Below are 20,423 nucleotides of genomic sequence, written 5' to 3' on the forward strand. Positions count from 1 at the left end.
CTTATAGTCCATCAACACTTTACAGTTGAGGAATTGGATGAATGATGTTATTTGTCTATAGTGTTTATGGGCATTTGCTTATTCCTACAATTCAGCATTAGACTTAACTGGTCACTAGGAGTAGAATGTTTATAGTGATGGCAATAATTAAGTCCTCAGATGGAAAATATATCAAATTTAGATTCAATTCAACATTGTGCCTTCTCTATTCATAGTATTGTGCTAAGCAATGGGAGACACTTATAAAGGGCTCACGGTCCACTTCTAGAGACTTCTTATTTGGGAGGGGAAAGGAAGTGCACTATGCTTTTTTAGAAAACAACTTCTCTATTGGTGAAGCATCACTAAAGTCTCTTCCTTTTTGAATCTGTACTACCACCACTTTCTTCTATTCATCACCAGTGTTCTGGTTTTACTTCTTAAAGAGAAATAAGGCATCATAAATTTGTAGTAAATGAAATCACCTCACTGGACAATGAAATCAAACATTTGGAGCTTACATACAAAATATGAATTAGAAGAATGGGAACACCAGAAGATCATGGGGACACAGACTCCAAAGAAATAACTATTTAAAACCTAGGTATAATAGCAAATGAAAGGAGTTAAGAAGGTAGACTTGGAGGGAAAAAATTAGTGCAGTGTTGGAGAAAAAGAAGGAAAAAGCAACAGAAGAGAGTTTGTATGATCATCAAAATATTGTAAAAATTTCTTTGAAGGTTATCAGCCACATGATCTGATAAATTGAAGTCAGCAGCTGAGTTTGCCAACCAGTTAATGAGGTTAAACCTGGCTAAATAGGAGAGAGTCCTTTATTCCAATTCAGGAAATTTGACTTCATGTACTTTGAGAATCTAAATTCCTGAACATTATTTTCATTTACTTGATGTCATAAATAATGCTTTAGGTAACAAATCTATTGCAAAACCCTGTTTTATATTATCCTGGCAATTTTAAAAATCAAGAGTGTGCATAGAATTACATTTTTCTGTTATAACTTGTTGAAGTTTAGTTCTAGATCTGGAGATTTCCACAAGTATCCATCTACTGGTTCAGGAAATGTCTCATATCTGAATTTTTCTTTAATACTTCAGGTTCCTAATTGGATCAAAGACTGACGCTGAAAGGTAAAGCATTCAGATCTCATTTTCTACTTGTTTTTTATTGAGGGAATAAATTTGCATGTTACAGTACAAAGTGCTTTACCAGTTAGATATTAGAAAACTCAGATTTCTTTCTGGTTCCTATTCTGTTACTATCTAGCTCTATCATGTCACCTCTTTCTGGGCTTCAGTTTCCTAATTTATAAAATGAGAATGTTATGTTTTGTTAAGTTTTGTCCTGTACTAGTTTAAAATTATGATTCTACAGTTGCCTAAAATGTAATTTCTTTTCTTTCACTTTTTTTAAGCTAATGAATGGACAATGTTAAGTGAGGCTACATTAGAAAGGTAGTTTTGAATCATTTTATTTAATGAGTAATTTTAGCTGGGTAAAAGTTTTTTTTTTTGTTTTCTTTTTTGTTTTCTTTTTTTCTTTTTTTTTTGCTGAGGTAATTGGGGTTAAGTGACTTTTCCAAGGTCACACAGCCAGGAAGTATTAACTGACTGAGGCCAGATTTGAATTCAGGTCCTCCTGACTTCAAGGCTGGCACTCTATCCACTGCACCACCTAGCTGCCCTTAAAAGTTGGGTTTTTTTTTTAAAAAAAGCTATAAGCAAGTGCTTTTGATTAACTTGGTTAAACTAAAAAATAGATTTTTAAAGCCATTTAAGATCAGATATTTGCATTGTCAGTAAGGGAAATTTAATTGGCATGTGATCTGACCATTGATTAGGTCCTACTTTGAACTTTTTTGGTGAATGTCAGAGTTTGGTTGTATATTATTAGAAAAAACTTGGGGGAAAAAAAAAACCTGAAAATTCTGTCAAGATCCTGACTATTCATATATTTTCATGGGAATTTTGTTTTACATTCATTGTATCTGTAATGAGTGCATTTGAAGCAGTATCAATAAAATTTTTTATCTTACATATTTCAGAATAATTAATCAATATCAAGAGTTGATTCAGAATGAAGCTAAATGTCCAGTGAAGATGTCTCATTCAAGTGGATCTGGCAATCTTAGTCAACTTTCTCCAGGGAAAGAAATGGAAGTAAGATTGATCATTGTTATTTTCTTATTAGTAATCCAACTAGAATGTTGAAAATGATTTTCTTTTTTAAAAAGGATTCTTTTACCATTTCATGTACAGAGTTATTTGTACATCTTGATCAACAAGTTACAAACTCATGCTATCATTAGTTATTCCCTATTTAACAATGTAATTTTAAAATTGCTTAGGGGTTTTTGTCTTGGCAAAAATCAATAGTATCACATACTTAAAGAATTAAAAGAACAGCCTACTCTATTATCAGATTTTAAGGTTCCCTTAAATATTCCAGGTAAATTCTTACTTATAATGTCTTATCTTGTCTTATACTTATAATGTCTATCTAAAGTGCCTTGAATATGATTGATTTAAATGTTCATTGTAGCATAGACTTTTTAATATATTACAATATTTTTGTATTACTTTTTTTTTTTCACTTTTTAGCCTTAGTAAATCACCTATTATATTGGGAATTTTTTGGTCATTGTTTGCTATCTATTGGCACATATTTCTGTACTAAATTAATGAAATTTATATTAGAACATAAGTAATTTTTCACAAAAATCTTAATTGGTTATCCCCTGTCAGTGCATCTTTAGATTAAAATTAGTAATGTTATGCTTCATTATTGTGCATCAACTTAAGCAAAAAAAAAAAAAAAAAAAAAGCATCCTTCCTATATTGTTCTCCAAATTTTCTCTCAATAGGAAGTACTATTCTTTAGATTATGTGATTATTAAAAGGCCCTTTATGTTTTTTAAGGAGTTAAGCCTGGTGTATTTGAAAGAATACTGGACTTAGGAGACTTCCCTTTTTTAGATCTGCTATAAACAGTAGGATGTGTATTTTGGCAAATCATTTCACCTTTCAGCATCATTTCCCTCCTGAAAAATGAGGAATTTGGGGTAGAACAGGGGTTATTTAATCCCTTTTTAATCTCATGAAACTCTTTGGCAGTTTGGTGAAGTCTAATGCCCTTTTTAAAAATAATGTTTTTAAATGCATAAAATAAAATACATAGTATTACAAAAGAAACCAATTATATTGAAATACAGTTATCGACCAGCCAAGATGGCGGAGTAGAAGGAAGTAGTACATCTGAGCTGTCCCCTACAACTACTCCACAAAGATCTAGAAAACGCATCAGACCAAGTCCTGATCGGGAAATTCAAGAAAAAATCACAGTGAGTCATTTTTATAGCCCAGATTGGCATAGAGAGACCAGTACAAAGATCTTTGGAGAAAAGGGTTGGGAGGTAGTGGGGAAAAATTAGGGGGTAGGATTGCTGGGGAGGGGGAGAGGGATGGAAAACAGGGTTATAGCCAAGAGTATAGACCCTCCCATGGAGCCTTCCAGCAAAAAGTCTACATGTAGCTTTATACCAGGAATGAAGATAGTCCCATATATGGTACAGAAAGGCTTGACCTTATTCAGGTTACAGGAATAGTACCAATAGGCAGCTCTATCACTCCCCAGTGTTGGGTCACACATCCATTGTAGACTGTATAAGAGATCTGTGTCCAGCTGAGGATGGGTCCAAGGCAAGGAGCAGCTGTGTAGCTCTTTCACTGTGGGAGCCAGCTTAGGTTTCAGATCCAGCTCTCAGCCCAGTCTCAAGTTTGCAGCAAAATAGAGTAAGAAGCACAGATCAAAGAGGGGAAGCTGTCACTCTGAACCTGCAGAGCTTTCCATTTGCTTGATAGTGAACAACTCCAATAGCAGTATACTGCAACTCCATTCGGGGTAAGCCTCCAATTGTGTTGCTCAAACCCAAATTTTTAAAAAATTTCACCTCAGACCAGGAGGGCAGGGCTCATATTTTAACATGGATAAATAGTTTCAAATACACGAAGTTTGCAGATTCCCAGCCTGAGTTGTCCCATATATAGTCCAAGAAAAAAGCAAGAAGAACTCAAAAGGACAAAAAACAGTATGAAACTTGGCCCCAGCCATTCCCTACAGAGTACTTTACCCTAATGCACAGAGCCTTAATTTAATACAAAGTCAGGAAGAAAGTTTGGAAGAAGAAGCTAATCCCCCCCAAAAAAGAAGAACCATAAAGAGATATGAGACATGGACTCTCAAAATATAATCCCACAATCCCAGTAGAGAATGATTCCAAAATATTCATAAGCAGAGACTCCAAAACATCATTTGAATATAAGTTCAAATAGAATTCCTAGGTGAGATGACAAAAAAATTTTAAAAGAGCTAAAATGACTGTATATAGAAAATGTTAGCGGAAACAGGAGAAAGAAATAAGAGCACAATGGGCCATTAGTCTCTTTGAAAATTAGAATGAATCAAATAGAAAAGAATGATTTAATGAGAAAACAAATATTAAAGAGACTGGGGAAAAAATAAAAATATAAGATATCATTTAAATTAAAAAAAAAAAAAAAACAGGCTGACCTGGAAAACCGATCAAGGAGAGAATTTAAGAATAGTATTTCCTGAAAATATTTGCTAAAAATAGCTGTCATGATAATTCAGAAAATTGTAAGAGAAAACTTCCATGACTTCTTAGAATCATCTAAGTGCAAAGTGATAATAGGAGAAAATCCATAGTTACTTCCTGAAAGAAACCCAAAACAAAAATTCTCAGGAACATTATAATCAAAATCCAGAACTTTTTTAAGTCAAAGAAAAAATTATGCAAGCTGCCAGAAAGAAAAACTTTAAATACAGAGAAGCCATTGTCAGGATCAAACAAGATAGCAGCCAGCAATGTAAAAGTTCAGAGTTTGGAATATTACAAAAGGCAAAAAAAGAGGCTTCTAACCAATAATGTACCCAGCAAAACAGTATAATCCTACAGGAGAAAAATAGACTTTTACTGAGCTAGAGGATTTCTAAGCATTTACTATAAAAAAATCAGAACAGAGTAAAAATTTTGAAATATAAATACAGGAATCAAGAAAAGCATAAAAAATCGACAAGAAAGAGTACTCCTAAGGGATTAAAGAATGAACGGTACCCTTATAACCCTGACGTCAATAGGATCCATAGGGGAAATAAAAGAAAACAGAAGGCCAGCCTGCACATGATTTTATGTTTTTCTGAAGGCAGAGGTAAAGTGATAAAAATTGCCTCATAGAATCAGGGTTTGCAAAGGAGAAAGGAAGCAAGATAGAGTGCGTTATTCTTGAATCTTACTTTCATCTGAACTGGCTAAAGGAATAGACACACCAAATTGGGTACAGAAAAATCTTTACTCAATAGGGAAACAGGAAAGTGAGGACGAAATAGGAAAGTGTATTAAGGAAAGGATTCATCCTAATCTAAATAAACTTAATAAAAGAGAAAAGGGATCACAAAGAAGATTTGGAAAGTTAAAAAAGAAAAAAAAAATAGACCAGCCCACAGTTGGGTTCTGGGAAGAGAAGAGAGGCAAGAGAGCAAAAGCTAACTACAATTTCAGAAGGCTCATGATGAAATAAATGTGTTACCCCTCCTGACAGATTTAGACATATACTTTTGGACACAGTTGTAAGAATTTGCTTTGCTGGACTGTGCATATTTGTTTTAGGGATTTGTTTATTTTTTCAGTGGGGGGGGGAGGTAGGTAAATTTTCTTTTGTTTAAAAAAAAAAAACTTTTAAAATACAATTGTCAGAATGTTCACACACATGTTAACCTGGATTAGACAACTTTTAAAGTTTTTTCCTATCATAGTCTATGATGGTCCTTCTTGTATAAAGGACATGAACAATAATAGTTTTTATTTTTGCTTTTGGCTGGATTCTTGGTTATCACTTCAGTACAATGGCATTGACATTGAGTGAAATAGGATTATAAAAGGTACAGTATAATTGAGTTTGAAAAAACTCCAATCCCTCTTTTATTAGAAGGGAGATACAAGGAGCAAGAATGTCCTTTTGAGGATGGAGCAAAAATTTAAAAAACAAACAATTGCCTTTGGTTCATGTTGCCCTGGCAGCCTCTCCTATCGCTCTCATTTCAGCTTTTTAAAGTGTTTTCAGAGTAAAAGGAAAGCTGATAGTTCTAACAATAAAATTGCAGCTCTATATGAGATCAGGATTACATACAGGTGAACATCCTGAGCCCTCCTTTCACTTTCTCTGCCTATTATGGTAGCCTATAAATTTTGCACAAACCAAGTGATCTCTTACAAATCAAATTAGATTCTGACTTTGTAGTACTTCTTAAATCATAGGTTTTCATATGATGATGTCTATAATACTGAATCTCTTTTTTTAAGGAATGAAATTGTATTTTCACTTGAGAATTTATTGAGTGTAATGTATTTCTGTAGTTTGGGTAATAATCTAATATAATCTCAATAAATATGGCTTTAAGTATTGTTTCTTCTTAACAGCCCGAGAGCCTATTGGTTCAGCCATCAGTGTTGGGAAAGGGAGTAAAACATCGGCCTCCACCCATTAAACTTCCTTCAAGTTCAGGAAGTAGCTCTTCAGGTAAGGCATTTCTTCCATTTCCTCCTTATTCTTATTTCTTGATTTTATTTCTCTTTTGGAAGATGATCTTGTATATGATAGCTGATTAATTATTAAAAACAATGTGATAAAGATATGTTCTATCATTCTATGTCAAAACTCTTGCATTTGTAGCTTTACATAATTAAAAATCCTTCCTATGATGGTTCAAAATAATAATGTAAATTTATTCTTTTTCAGGTAATATTTTTAGTCCACAGCAGTCAGGCAGCCATCATAAGTCCCCAACTCCTCCTCCCACTTCTAAGCCACCTGGTCTTTCTCGGAAACCTTCCATGGATCTTAATCAAGTTAGCATGCTTTCTCCAGCTGCTCTGTCACCTGCCAGCTCATCACAAAGTGAGTCACAACCTAAATTCTCCATTAAATATTCATAAGCTTTTGCATTAGTGCATTCCAAGACAACTGCTTGGCCAGTGGAATGATAAAACTTAAATGTACAGTGGGCCCCCAATTGTATCAGTTTTGCAAAGTTGAAGGCAGGTCTCTTGTTGCTGTATGTACTTTATGTTTATTGTATTGTATGTTTTTCTGTATCTATGTATGCACCTTTGTGTATACGTTTCTACTAGATTTACCATCTGTGTTACTTTTTTCCTTTAAAAAATTAGCCTGGTAATTAATGTGATAGTAAGATTCCAAAGTGTTTTTGATAACAATATACGTTGGACCACTTTGCATTTTATCTAAGTTATGCAACAGATTTGATATTTTAAAAAAATGTCTTAGGGATACAGCAGTTAAATCTTTGTGTATGTAACAATCTGTTTAGTCCTAAGGTGGTAATGCAATAAATTAAAAGTTGATTAAAAAAAAAAATACTTCTATGCTGTTATATAAATCATTGTCGAATGTTAAACTGTGATAATGATTGTAAAGCATTATATTGAAGATGTTAATATATAATTTTTTCCAACTGCGTAATCTTCAAAGGTTTAAATATCAGTGGCATGATTACTAGAATTCTAGCTCAATGTTGAACTAAATTCTTCAAATAAAAATGAATCTTAAAGACATTTTAGAAACAGATCTGTCCAAAGAAACTCCATTCCAGTTTTTACATTTTTAAAATAAACTTATGTGTACTGAACCTTTTAGTACATGGCACAGTGATAGAGTGTGGTTCTCTGCATTAGTTATAAGCATCTTCATCCTGATAGCTCAAAAGGTGTAATTTTTCTGCCTTCTTGTTTTGCACAAAGAAAAACAAAAATCTTTGATAAATTCTCTAAGTCTTCTTCACACCTTCTTATGTTGGGGGTATAGATTATGTTACTCTACTGCACACGGTTGTTACTAGAAGTAAGGGTTGGGTGACAGCTTCTGGACATTCACATTTCTTTCCTTTCTTTCTGCAGGACATGAAAGCTAAAAAAGAAAACACCTCAAGAGCTTTTGGTTTTGCTTTTTTTTTTGTTTTCTTTTTTTTTAAATTGATAAACTGTGCGTACTGCATTCACAACAAATTTTCTATACATTCTACATTTAAAGAGAAATACACAGTTACTGTTAAAGATACAGTATTGTCACCTTTAAAATGATTTGCTTTATTACTGTCTTTTATGATTTGGGTGAATTACATTGGAAATGAGATTTATTCATATCTATATCTATATATAGGTACCCATTTTTTTGTTTATTGGCCAAACCTAATTTATTAATATTGTTATCATTTTGATTCACATTTATCAGATTATTGTATAAATTATACAAATAGTTTAAAAGTTAAGCCAATTTAAATGACTTATTACAAAAATTAATTTGGGTTGCTTCAGAACTTTAGTTTTAAAAAAAAAAACAGAATATAGGACTTTTAACTTTTATATGGATGTTGGAAAAAGTACCAATTTGTATTAGCATTGTAATAGTAAAATTGCCACTAATGGACTTTTTAGGTGATATACTGCATCCTTAATTGTGATTGAGTGTAGCAACACTCTTGTATCATACGTAGAAATTAACACTGCAGTTTACTGCTTTAAAAAAAACTGGAACAAATTGTCAGTGCTAAGTAAGATTCCATTAACCTTATTTTAAAAAGGACTGGCCTTTTATAACAAACTAGCACTTTTTATTTTTCTCAATGAGCAGGATCTGGAACTCCTAAGCCATCTACTCCTACACCAACCCCTTCATCGACCCCACACCCTCCTGATGCTCAGAGCTCAACTCCTATTACCCCTTGTGCCACCCCTACTCCCCAAGATTCAGGCTTCACCCCTCAGCCCACTTTGTTAACCCCGTTTGCTCAGCAGCAAATGTCTCTGAGCCAGGCAATGCCTGTAATGACCATTCCTCTTTCCACCATGGTAACATCTATAACTACAGGAACCACGTCCACCCAAGTCATGGCAAACCCTGCTGGACTTAACTTCATCAATGTAGTGGGCTCTGTATGGTAAGTTTGCTTTGCTGCCATGTTTTCTCATTAATTTACATGAATTATAACCTTTATTTATTGCCCAAGAAAAATAGTTTTAAATTTCCTAGTCTAATATTTATTGGACATACTTGCAAAATTAAAAATAAATTCCACATTAGCCAGATGTGAAAATTGTCTTAGTTTAACACATCAAAAATGATAAATGTTTAATTTTTAGAAAAAATAATATCTATAAATAGTATAACTATCCTTGTATTGTAATATTTCATGGTGTGTTTTTTTTTCCTGCCCTTTACATTTATAAATAATACAATGAAATCTTTAAAATGAATTTCTCAGTTTTAACTATTTTGTAGTCCCCTCTTTTGACAAAAAATTTTTTTTTTGTTTTTCCCATGTTACACTTTTTAAAAAATCCTTTTATTATATGTAATATATCGTTTCAGTAGCTTGCAATCAGTATGTTATCTAAAAATAATGAAATAAAGACATTTGTGTACAAGAAAGAAGAAACACACACATATATAATTTAATGTCATTTTTTTTGCATGCAAATTTTGTTTTTGTTTCCAGAAGAGCAACCAACCAGTTCTAGAAATCATTCTTTCAAGAATTTAGTGGCGTTTTATTTCCTAAAGTAAATGAAAATGCATCAAAAAAATAAGCCATTGCTAATGCTATAATAGCACAAACAGGTGTTTGAATCAAAGAAAAAAATCCAGCTGAAATTTGGGGACATTTTGTGCGTTTCACATAGTTATGCATTTTTAAAAAGAGACAAAGTGAATGAGTAGACTTAGATTAGTCAGTATCAATAATAACTGCAAGTTTGTTCTAAGTTAAATTGTTTGCTGCTATCAAAGAGGAAAAACTTGTTACTATTTTGGATTTAACACGTATTTTTTCCTCATCTGCAGTGGAGCACAAGCATTGATGAGCAGTTCAAATTCCATGCTCGGGTGTAATACTGGTGCCATAACCCCTGCAGGTTTAAATTTGAGTGGCATTTTACCCTCAGGAGGTCTGGTACCAGGTGCATTGCCAGCTGCAATGCAGTCAGCCTCTCAGTCAGGTTAGTATATTTAAAATAATGTAATTTTGAAGACTATATCACGTTGAACATGAAAGTACAAGCCTCTACCTTCACCAAATATGTTACATTACCCATTATGACCATTTACGTAAATGCCATCAAGAGAGTGTTTCCTTTGTAGTATTCTTACATTTATAAATTATTTTCATCTAATTTGCCATCTAAAAGTCATACTGATAATGCATTAGGTTAGTTCAAATGACTTTTGAATTCTCTTCCAAATCAGATTTTGTGATCCTTTGCTGTATATACTTCCTGTAATTGATTTTTTTTTTAAATCTTTAAAACAATGTTAGCATATTTTGTAAAAGCTATTATTGGCCAGACTTAAAGTTAGGAATAAATTCAAAGTGTTTTTATGAAATAGTTTGAAAAATCAAGTTTTTCCCATTGCTTATTTATAAAAATGAGAAGGCAAATAGTACATTTTTAAGTCAGTTTAATTTGTTAAATGTTTTCCTGAGTTTAGAAGATTAATATGTATAAATGTTACTTCAGGTTGTTGGTTTTGCTTTTTATTAAAAATTAAACAAAAGAACCTTGTCATTTATTTGAAATTTTGCATAAAGAATATTAATTAGTCTTTGTAATTTAACAGAAATATATATTCTCAGTTGCTTACACAAAGTTCTTTGAGACCCCTATGATTGAGTGTCATACATGTCTTCTTTTTCCCCTTATTAGATTTCATCTGGCTATATGGTCAGTTGCTATTGAAAATAATTCTCACAATTAAATTTTCTGTTAGTGTACTTGATTATGGTACTTTAAGAATCATACCTTCTCTGTAGTACCTTGAGAGTTATATCTTTTGTTCTGGGAATTCAAAGCTTTGTAGGAACTGGTTCAATGAAAAAAAAAATATTCTGTGTGTGCAACATTCTCTTGATATCAGCCTTGACATGATTTAAAGTTGTACAGAGATCTCATGTATCATAGGCACATTAATACACTTAAAGATGCTGCACTAGACAGTACCAAGTCATTTGTTAAGAGACAGAAGCATTGCAGAGTCTTGTTTCCCCTCTAACAAATAACAGTTGTTCCTTGATGCATGAGTAAAATAATCCTCTCCTCTTCCTTTTATATAGAATTTATTTGTAAGCTTAGTTTTAATATTTTATCAACAATGACAGTGAAGTTATACTTACCTTTTTGCAATGATTGCTCTGATTTCATGCTCCTTTATGCTTTACTAAGCATATGTACTGTGCTTTTGAGGAATGTCATAAATGCATAGTCTGCCAAAGTCCAACTTGGGTTCTGGTAAATGAACTGAGTATATAGAGTTATAGCTTATCCAGATTAATTGAACTGCTGTTCTCAAGTACCTAAGACCAAAATGTCTTAAGATTTCTTTATGATGTCTTTTCCCAATTGAATACCTTATGTCTATGATCTACAGTTAGATTTGGTATGTTTACATAAGGAATTTAAAATACATAATCATTCAACAAGCATTGTTTTAAGTGTTGTGTGTCAGATACTGAGCTGAAGAGGCTTAGAAATGCAGGAAGAAACATGCTATTTGCCTTCAAGGTGCTCAGAATATTGGAAGAGACAACATGCAAATAACTATGTATATACAAGATAGTGTAAATGAAAGGTATCCACAACCAAAAATCATAATTGTAATGATATTCCTGGTGCCTGCATAGCACTATGCTAGTCTTCAGCCAAAAATGACTCATTAATAAGTTCTAATATCTATAAGTAGAAGGTTTTATTTAGTTAAAGATCCCCAAACCCATCAATATTATTTTTAATTTTTTCCATTTCAAATATTATATGTCGAACAAAATACAAACAAAACTTTAAAAATAACCATGATTTGTTGGAAAATATTTTATAAATAATGTCTGTGGACAAATAACAAATTCCAAGCCTATTTTAATGTATACCATTGTGTTGCTTTCTTTTTATAATTTAAAAAACCTTTTCTTTGTCAGGTGTCCCTTTTGGTTTAAAAAATACTTCAGGTCTCAGGCCCTTAAACCTACTCCAGGTAAATATGATGCTACTTCTGTTCACAATTCATGTGTCTGTGTATTTTTAAGATGTGGTAATTCTTATTGATTGTTTTCAACTGCCTATACCAGCTTTTGAAAATGATGGGCTTTATCAGGAGTATATTGAGAATCTGCACACATTGCCAGGAAGCTGAGAAAGCACAGTCAACATTGTGCCCCCATTCTCACTAGTCTGGGGACCTCTGAAGGCAAAGGGCTGAACTAATCTTGGAAGGGAGAGGGAGAAAATGTAGTTCTACCCTGAGATGTATAATACCAACTCTGGATTTGTCAGTTACTTAAGCATTATTCATTACCATATAATATTAACTATTATTTTTAATAAATTTTATTATAAACTTTAAAATAATCAGTAAACATTAAGGTTTCCATATACAAACAAGTTAAGAAAATTTCAAATCATGAATCCATTACATACAGTTTTTTCTTTTTAATATTTAACATGAAGGAAGACCCACATCATTACTCTGCTTTTTCTGTATCCATCTGAATTCTCCTCTGGTCCCTAATTTTTTTTCAAAAAAGTCTTCCATTGATGCTCTTTTATTTCCTTTTCCTACCCTTTTTTACTTCCTACCCTTTTAAAATAAATATTGTAGACTTATTGTGTGTTGAAGAGGCATATAGTGACAGTATGTTTAAAAGTCAGCTAGCTGCAAACCAAAAAATAAGTTGTTTATATATACATTGTGGGAAATACCATTAGTTGTCACTACAATCAGGACCATGTTTAGGGAAAAGAAAACTTTTTAATACAAGTACAGAACGGCACAACTAATAACATTACCTGGCTTTTATTACATTAACTTTTATTTATTACATTATAACATTATAACTCTTATTATAACATTTATTACATTAACTGGCTTTTATCAGTTACTTCTGTTTTAGAGAATATGATTTAATCTTTTAAATTCATACAAGTTTCCATGATGAATTTGTTATGATCTAGCCATCATTATCTTTTAATTTCATTTGACCAACTGATATGACATGTATCAGTCCTAAGCAGAAAGTTAATTTAAAATTCAAGAAATGACAAGCTATTTTTTAAAAATTTTATTAGATTAAATAAAATCGATATGAGTTAATAATAAGTTCAAAAAAAGCATAATAGTCTTTATGTAAATGGTTTTTTACATCCACAAAGTTTTTGTTAATAGATCAAGGCATAGTTACCAGATTTTAGCTAAACTTCTTAACAGTTAAGTAGAATTTACTTTACCTCCTCCTAATTTCCTCCCACTCCAACTTTGGATAACACATTAAGAGGAAAATGACCTTGTGCATGTATGATTTGGGGGGGAGGAGGGTATTGATAGATTAAATAAAGATTAGTAGAAGGAAGAAATTGCCTAAGAAATAGCAGCGGAGCATATTTTTGATTGGCAGATGGCTATTTAAAACCATTTGAGTTGTGTGTGAAAGGTTTAATAGCCAATGAATTAGGATCAAAGAAGAGAAAAATTGCTTGAGAAACAGTAGAGGCATTTGTTTCCATACTTGTACTCATCCAAGAAGGTCTGTAACAGAATTTTTTTTTTGCATTTTACATAACTCCCTAATTCCAAGCTAGCTCAGATTTGGAGTTTATTTGGTAAAGCAAAATTGGTCCAGTTTATTTTGATGACATGGTATATCATCTGCCACTAAGAACAAGGGAATTTCAGATGAGGTTCTTTATTTCTGAGCTTATACTTGGTTAGTTTTGGAAATCTGAGATGATAGGATAATTGGATTTCCTTGAGGAACTGAAGTCCCCATTATAATTCAAAATTCAAAGTGGAAAACCAGTCAGGGAAATTTAAGCCTAAACTTAATCTGTTAACTCATATTTTTTCTTAGCCTTTTTTTCGTTTTCTTTTCTTTGGTAGGAAGGTGGTGATAGTAGAAACATTTCACATCTACATAATACTTAAGAGTTACTAAATATTTTACACATGTTAACATATTTGGTCTTCATTATTATTGCTTTTAGAAAACAGCCTTAGAATGATTCACCTAAGACAAAAGATTGTAACTTAAAAATCTTCTCCAAGTCCAGTGCTTTTTCCACATTTGCTTGCTTTTTCTCTCTTCTATTCTACCCAATGCATGAGCCAAACAGCTGAGACAGAATGTCATAGATAGAGAGCCATTTTTTAAATCAGGAAGACCCCGATATGTCAAGTGCTCGTCCATTAGAAAGTTTTTAGGATGGCATTAAGATCCAAGGAAGGTGAATTTAAAAGGTAAAAAGAAACAAGAAACAACAAAGGACTTTTATCCTGAGATACTTAGTAATTTGTCATCTGTAAAAATGAAATATTTGTTATAAAAAGAACATTCACATTTTCCTTTAATTGTATCAAATCTTCAAAATTACTGCACCAATTCTGGACAATGATCCAGCCATCAAGAATCCAGAATTTCCCCTCCTTTTGTAACCCTTAGATCCCCTCCTCCTTCTTAATGGTTATGGGCTGTCCATGAGATATTGATTTTCCATTGATGGCTTGTCACTATAGTTTTTCCTAAGTGCTTGCTTACATCTTGTAGTATGGCCATTATGATTCCTTGAGAATCACACTCTTTTTCTCATTGTACCCCAGTTGCTTGATAATAGTAAGTGCTAAAATAAATGATTTTTCATTTAAAAAAAATAAACTATAATGACAGTTTTCAAGTGTGTTATGTTCATATTTTGATCAAGTAGATTGAGCACTGGCTGGAGTCAGAGCATTTTTGAGATTTTCAGTGTCTCCATGGCTTTGAACATATCATTTAACCTTCCATTGTCTCAGTTTTCTCATCCAAGAAACCAGGGAATAGGACAAAATGCCTTCTGAGGCCTCTTATAATTCTAAACCTAAGATCCAACAATCCAAATATCAAAAATTCTCTTTTAGCATTTTAACATTTTATAAAAACAGGGAATTTAGCCAATTAACAATTTTTTAAATTTCTTAACAGATTCCAGGTGGTTCACTCATTTTCAATCCACTCCAGCAGCAGCAGCAGCAGCAGCAACAGCAACAGCAGCTCTCTCCCTTTTCTCCACAGCAACAGTCTCAGCCCCCTACAACTTCTAGTCCTCAGCGGCCAGGAGAACAGGTATATGTCCTCTTTCTTCTTGTGTAAAACCATGATTTATTGAACTTGTAACAATGATCATGTTTAGATTAAATTATAATAATTTATACAGTCACAGTGTGACATGAGTTGGTTTTTCAATTTTTTTTTTTAATAATTTACTTTTACGTTCATTTATTATCTATTCCTCTCACTGTTTCCCCCTACAATCTTCTCCCTCATTGAACTAAAACAAATTATTTTTTAAAATGCTCATCATAAAACATGCATTATTTCTACATTAGCTGTGTCTAAAAATGTTTATCTCTGCATTTTAAGTTCATCACCTCAATGACAAAAGATGATATAGCTTGTTAAATCTTAAGTCTTCTGGACTTGTGGTTTATTCTTCCATTAAGCAGAGCTCTAAAAATAAATTGTTTTTTGTTATGTTATTGTTGTATAAATTGTTCTCTGACATCTTCCTGCTTCACTCTATTACTGTTCATAATGGTCTCTCCAGTTTCCTCTGGAGAACCAAAGGTTCTCCCTTTTGTCATTTCTTGTGGCACAGTAATAATCCATTTCATTCACATACAATTTTTTAGTCATTCTCTAATAGGAAGATACCTCCTTAGTTTGCAATTTTTGGCTCCAAAGTAATTTATAGAACTACTATGAATATTTTTTATAAATGTAAGTTGTTTTTATTCATCTCTTTCGGAGATGTCTGTAAGTGCTATAGATGTATCAAAGGGTATGTATGCACAGTAACTTTTGGGGCAGAGTTATCTTTGAATGACCCAATCAATTCACAATTCTACCAACAATGCACTTGTAAACTTTATACTGTCAATAATTTGTCATTTTCCTCTTTTGTTATTTGCCAGTCAGTTGAACCTGAAAGTTAATTTTTTCATTTGATTATTTAATGGTTTGAATTTTTTCTTTGAAAATTGCCTTTTCTTATTCTTTGATCATTTATCTGTTGGGCAATGGCATTTTCTCCCTTTCACTTCTGTGTCAATGCCAAATCCCTCTGAAACTATATTGCTAAGTACTTTTTCCACATATATGTGCTCAAAAGATTATTGTCATGTTATCAAAATATAAAGTATAAGGAATTTGACAGGGCTATTGGATTAATGCAACAGGGTGAGTGTTTTAACCAAAAGATATTAAGCATTTATTAGGTACCAAAGCATCAAATAGTGCTAGCCAAAGACCAAAAAATGAAACAGTTTTGTCCTCAGTAAACTATAACCTCTCAAGGGAAGCACAGCTGAATAAATGTGTACAGCTGAATAAATATGAAATATCTTGAGAGAATACTACTTTTCCAGGGACATAGTAGTCTAGGAGTACATCTAGGAGTACATCCATTGTCCTAACATGATCATCTGTGGGAATAAATGTAGATTCTAAGATCTAAACCTAGTTTTGTACTCATCTTTTTTTTTGTTGTTTAGTCATTTCAGTTATGTCTGACTCTTTCACAACCCCATTTGGAGTTTTCTTGGCAAGGATATTGCCATTTTCTTTTCCAGTTCATTTTACAGATGAGGAAACTAAGGGAAATAGATTAAGTGACTTGCCCAGGGTCACAAAGCTAGGGACCAGATTTAGACTCAGAAAGATGATTCTTTCAGGCTCTAGACCTGGCACTCTACTGTGACACCCTAGCTGCTCCCAAAACTTTTTTATTAAGGACTTAATGATGCATCAGACACTACACAGTACCAAATACAAACTTGCAAGACAAGTTCCGCCTTCAAGGAGCGTATATATTAATGGGAGAATATGACACAAGAAGAGTTAGATGGGAGAGAGTAGAGTGGTATGGTTGAAAGCCTTGTTCTAGCAAGAGAAGATGGACCAGAAAGATAAAATTCTCTATTAAGAAGGGGTATAGTAGAACTCTCACTGTTTGGTAGTAAGAAGTCTTGTTTTTGTTCTAGTTAAGGCTTCCTAGTTGTGTGATTTAGGGATAATGTTGCATTTGCAGGGTACTAAGGAACAACTTAATGTTAGAAATAGCTTTACATTTTGCAAAGTGCTGTAAATAAATAATAAAAATTACAGCATTTTGCAAAGTGTAAAGCTATTTCTATCATTTAGTTGTTCCTCAATACCCTGCAAATGCAATATTGAATTCAGTGTTTTTTACTTTATTCTATCTTGAATATGATAATCCTTTTAAAAGAAGTTTTTCCTTGAAGCTTTTTTATTTGCTTCAGTCCTTTGGGGGAATTTACCATGATTTGAAAATTTTAAGTAACTAAAAGCAGGAATTTGTGGTATGATAAGATTTGTTAGAGATCATACTTTTAAAAAGTTAGAGAAGCAAATTATGTAGCTTTCACTGCTATTTGAAGGAAATATATTCTTAACCAAACAAAAGAGGCAATTCCAAAAGATAAAATTGATAACTTTGATCACATGAAAATGAAAAGCTTTTGCACAGTGTTAATGCATTCAGGATAATTAGGAAGTGATCAAATGGGAAAAAGTCTTTGATTTCCCTAATAAAAGTTTGGTCTTCCTTATATATAAATATACATAAAATTGTAGCCATTCCCTAAGAGATGATGGGTCAAAAGATACAATGAAAGAATGCTCTAAATCGCTAGTAATAAGAGAAATGACAAAATGACTTTGAAGCTTCACCTCACTCTGCAAATTGACAAAGATTTTAAAAAAAAAATAGTCAATGTTGAAGAAGCTGTGGAATGCAATTTGGAATTTTGTGAAACATCTACAATATTCATAATCTTTGAATAATTTCTGGTCTTATAGCTACATTCTTTGTGGTAGCAAACCATGCAACCTTCTCTATCCATGCAACCTTCTCTATCCATTCTGTAATCCATTTTCTGACTCTCCATGTATTTGCACTGGCTATTTCCCTTTTCACCTTTAAATTCCACTGTTGGCAGGAAGTCTTCTCTGGTCCCTCCCATTTGTAACTCATTACCTTTGTGTTTATATTGTGTGTGTAAAATCTTTTGTTTACATAATTATTTACATGTTATATGAGCTCCTTGAGTTCAGGAACTATGTTTTTATTTTGTAAACCCAGTTCCTGGAACTTAGTGTTTGATAAATGCTGATTGACTAAACTACAATTCAATGGTTGTCTTGAACCCATATTTAGGAATAATCAGCATTCCTTTGAATGTGTGTTAGGGTCTGCACTTCTGTAGAACAGCACAGTCTCTCTCTTATCATAAGTACATAATAATTCTACCATGGTCATGGCATCAAAATTTATATTCAAAGAAAAATCCTCTTCACTTTAGGCCTTTCCTTGGGACAATGCTATTCTGTTACCAATAACTTACATTGTTGTACCTAAATAATAATAATGAAACACAACTGCACAAATTTAAATTTAGATACATACACTTATAATGTGTATTACATAAAAATAGCAGGCTATTGTTTTGTCTTTTTGAAGAGGACCATGACAGTAGGGAAGTGATGCCATGACATGCAAATGAATTGGATTTAAGTGAGGGGAGGACTGGGCAAGGTGGGTCCATTGGCCACATGTAGATTAGGACTGGAGATGGCTCTGCATGCAATGGTAAACATTGGCCTTTTTAAAGCTAAAGTATTCAACAGGACTCAGTTTGACTGAGCCTGCGCCCATTCAGTGATTAAAACTATGTAGCAATTGAGGCAAAGAATCTCCTCTTTTACCTAGCCAAAAAAGAAAAAAAAAATCTAAATAAATAAATCTGAGAGCAGAAGACCCTCAAGATTTCTGGCCATGGCAGAAATGATTACTATTTACATTCAATCTGAGTTAATCAGGACCCAAACAGTGACCAAATGGGGCTTGGCCTCACACTATGAGTGACCAGTTTATGAGACTCAAGAGTGATTTTGGTTTAAACCATGGTCCTTAAGAAAGAAATTTAGCCAGTAAACCCCAAGATGTTTTGAGAGGGTTCAGAGATTAAAAAAAAAAAGAAAAAAAAAGGCATCTGTAAGTAAGGATATGTTTATTTTACCCTATGTGGACAGAAGGAGAGAATGGAAGGCAGAGAGGAATAAGGAAAAAGGGAAGGAGGAAGTTAGTTTCCCAGTTGACCAGTTCTAGTTTGTGGAGCAGTTCTACTGGGAGCTTTGTTTGTTTATCTTCCTTCTTGAAGTGGCTAGAACATCAGGGAAGTGATGCCATGACATGCAAGTGAATTGGATTTAAGTGAGGAAGGATTGTGCAAAGTTACCAACCTTATTTTCCCTTCCAGAGCCATATGAGTCCAGTGGCTAGAGATATAGATTAGGACTTCTAGAGATGGTTTATACAGCAATTCTGCTTAGGAGAGATGCTACCTTGCTTTTTAAATAAAAGGAGATAAAATTAGTTATGCCTTGAAAATTATGATACCCATTTTCTGTATTCATTCTGTGTACTGTCTCATACTAGTAATAATCCCAAAAGAGCATTGTTCAGTCCCAAATCATTAAGTCAGCCTGAGCCTCTTTATCACTTCATTACTATGTGTATCATAGACTTCCTGAGCTAGATGTAGACTCAGTATTTAATATTTTTTCAACCTTACCCACTCTGGCTGAAAAGCTAAATATCTATTTCTAAAGGTACAGAAACTTCAATGATAGTGGCAATGTGATTCTTGTGGTCAAGAATTATTACTAACTCAAAGTTATCTTCTCAGTTAGAAGTCAGATTTACCCAAACCCTAATGGTTTCTGACACTCCAGTGGCCTTCACTATTCTATTCAAGATGGCATCATGCCATCACCAACCCTTGATCAAATGAGGATTTCATATAACTTCATAGAATTGAATTATATAAAATTATGTTGATTACAGCTTTAAATCCTTATGTTCTGCATTATTTTGTTTTTTCCCTGAAACTTAGTCTAACATTGTAAATATCTTTTTAAAGGAGAAAAGTTTTTATCATGATGTTTAGAGAATTTTTCTTTTTAACTTTCAAAAGGATATATGGTTTTTTTATTGTGTCTTCAGTACTGCCTCTTTTTGTTTTGTTTTTTTTTCTTTTGATTAGAGTTCTGAACCAGGTACAGTCAGTCAAGACCAGGCTTTGTCTGCCCAACAAGCTGCTGTTATTAACCTGACTGGAGTTGGGAGCTTTATGCAGTCCCAAGCAGCTGGTATGTCTTTGCTTAACTTAATGCTATATTTTCAAGCTAAAAGTACTCAATCCAAAATTCACTTGCCATTTTTATTTCACCTTTTG

At 32.9% G+C, this 20,423-nt stretch overlaps 1 protein-coding gene across 14 annotated transcripts in view; it reads left to right on the forward strand.

Annotated features, from left to right (window-relative positions):
- Nucleotides 1-20,423, forward strand: part of SUPT20H (SPT20 homolog, SAGA complex component) — a 55,016-nt gene that overhangs the window by 20,583 nt on the left and 14,010 nt on the right. For 10 of the 14 annotated variants that reach the window (XR_004233288.1, XR_004233289.1, XM_031961978.1 and 7 more), the window contains exons 15-24: nt 1,095-1,127; nt 2,042-2,156; nt 3,209-3,337; nt 6,494-6,593; nt 6,813-6,971; nt 8,724-9,030; nt 9,933-10,087; nt 12,058-12,113; nt 15,091-15,231; nt 20,232-20,337. Coding sequence is in view for 12 of the 14 variants with exons in the window: in XM_031961978.1 (XP_031817838.1) it covers nt 1,095-1,127; nt 2,042-2,156; nt 3,209-3,337; nt 6,494-6,593; nt 6,813-6,971; nt 8,724-9,030; nt 9,933-10,087; nt 12,058-12,113; nt 15,091-15,231; nt 20,232-20,337 (1,301 nt within the window). In the remaining 2 variants the exon portion in view is untranslated. The remainder of the gene's footprint in view (nt 1-1,094; nt 1,128-2,041; nt 2,157-3,208; nt 3,338-6,493; nt 6,594-6,812; nt 6,972-8,723; nt 9,031-9,932; nt 10,088-12,057; nt 12,114-15,090; nt 15,232-20,231; nt 20,338-20,423) is intronic. The other 4 variants (XM_031961985.1, XM_031961987.1, XM_031961990.1 and 1 more) reach the window with 2 other exon arrangements.

Source organism: Sarcophilus harrisii, chromosome 3, assembly GCF_902635505.1.
Source record: "Sarcophilus harrisii chromosome 3, mSarHar1.11, whole genome shotgun sequence".
Lineage (NCBI taxonomy): Eukaryota > Metazoa > Chordata > Mammalia > Dasyuromorphia > Dasyuridae > Sarcophilus > Sarcophilus harrisii.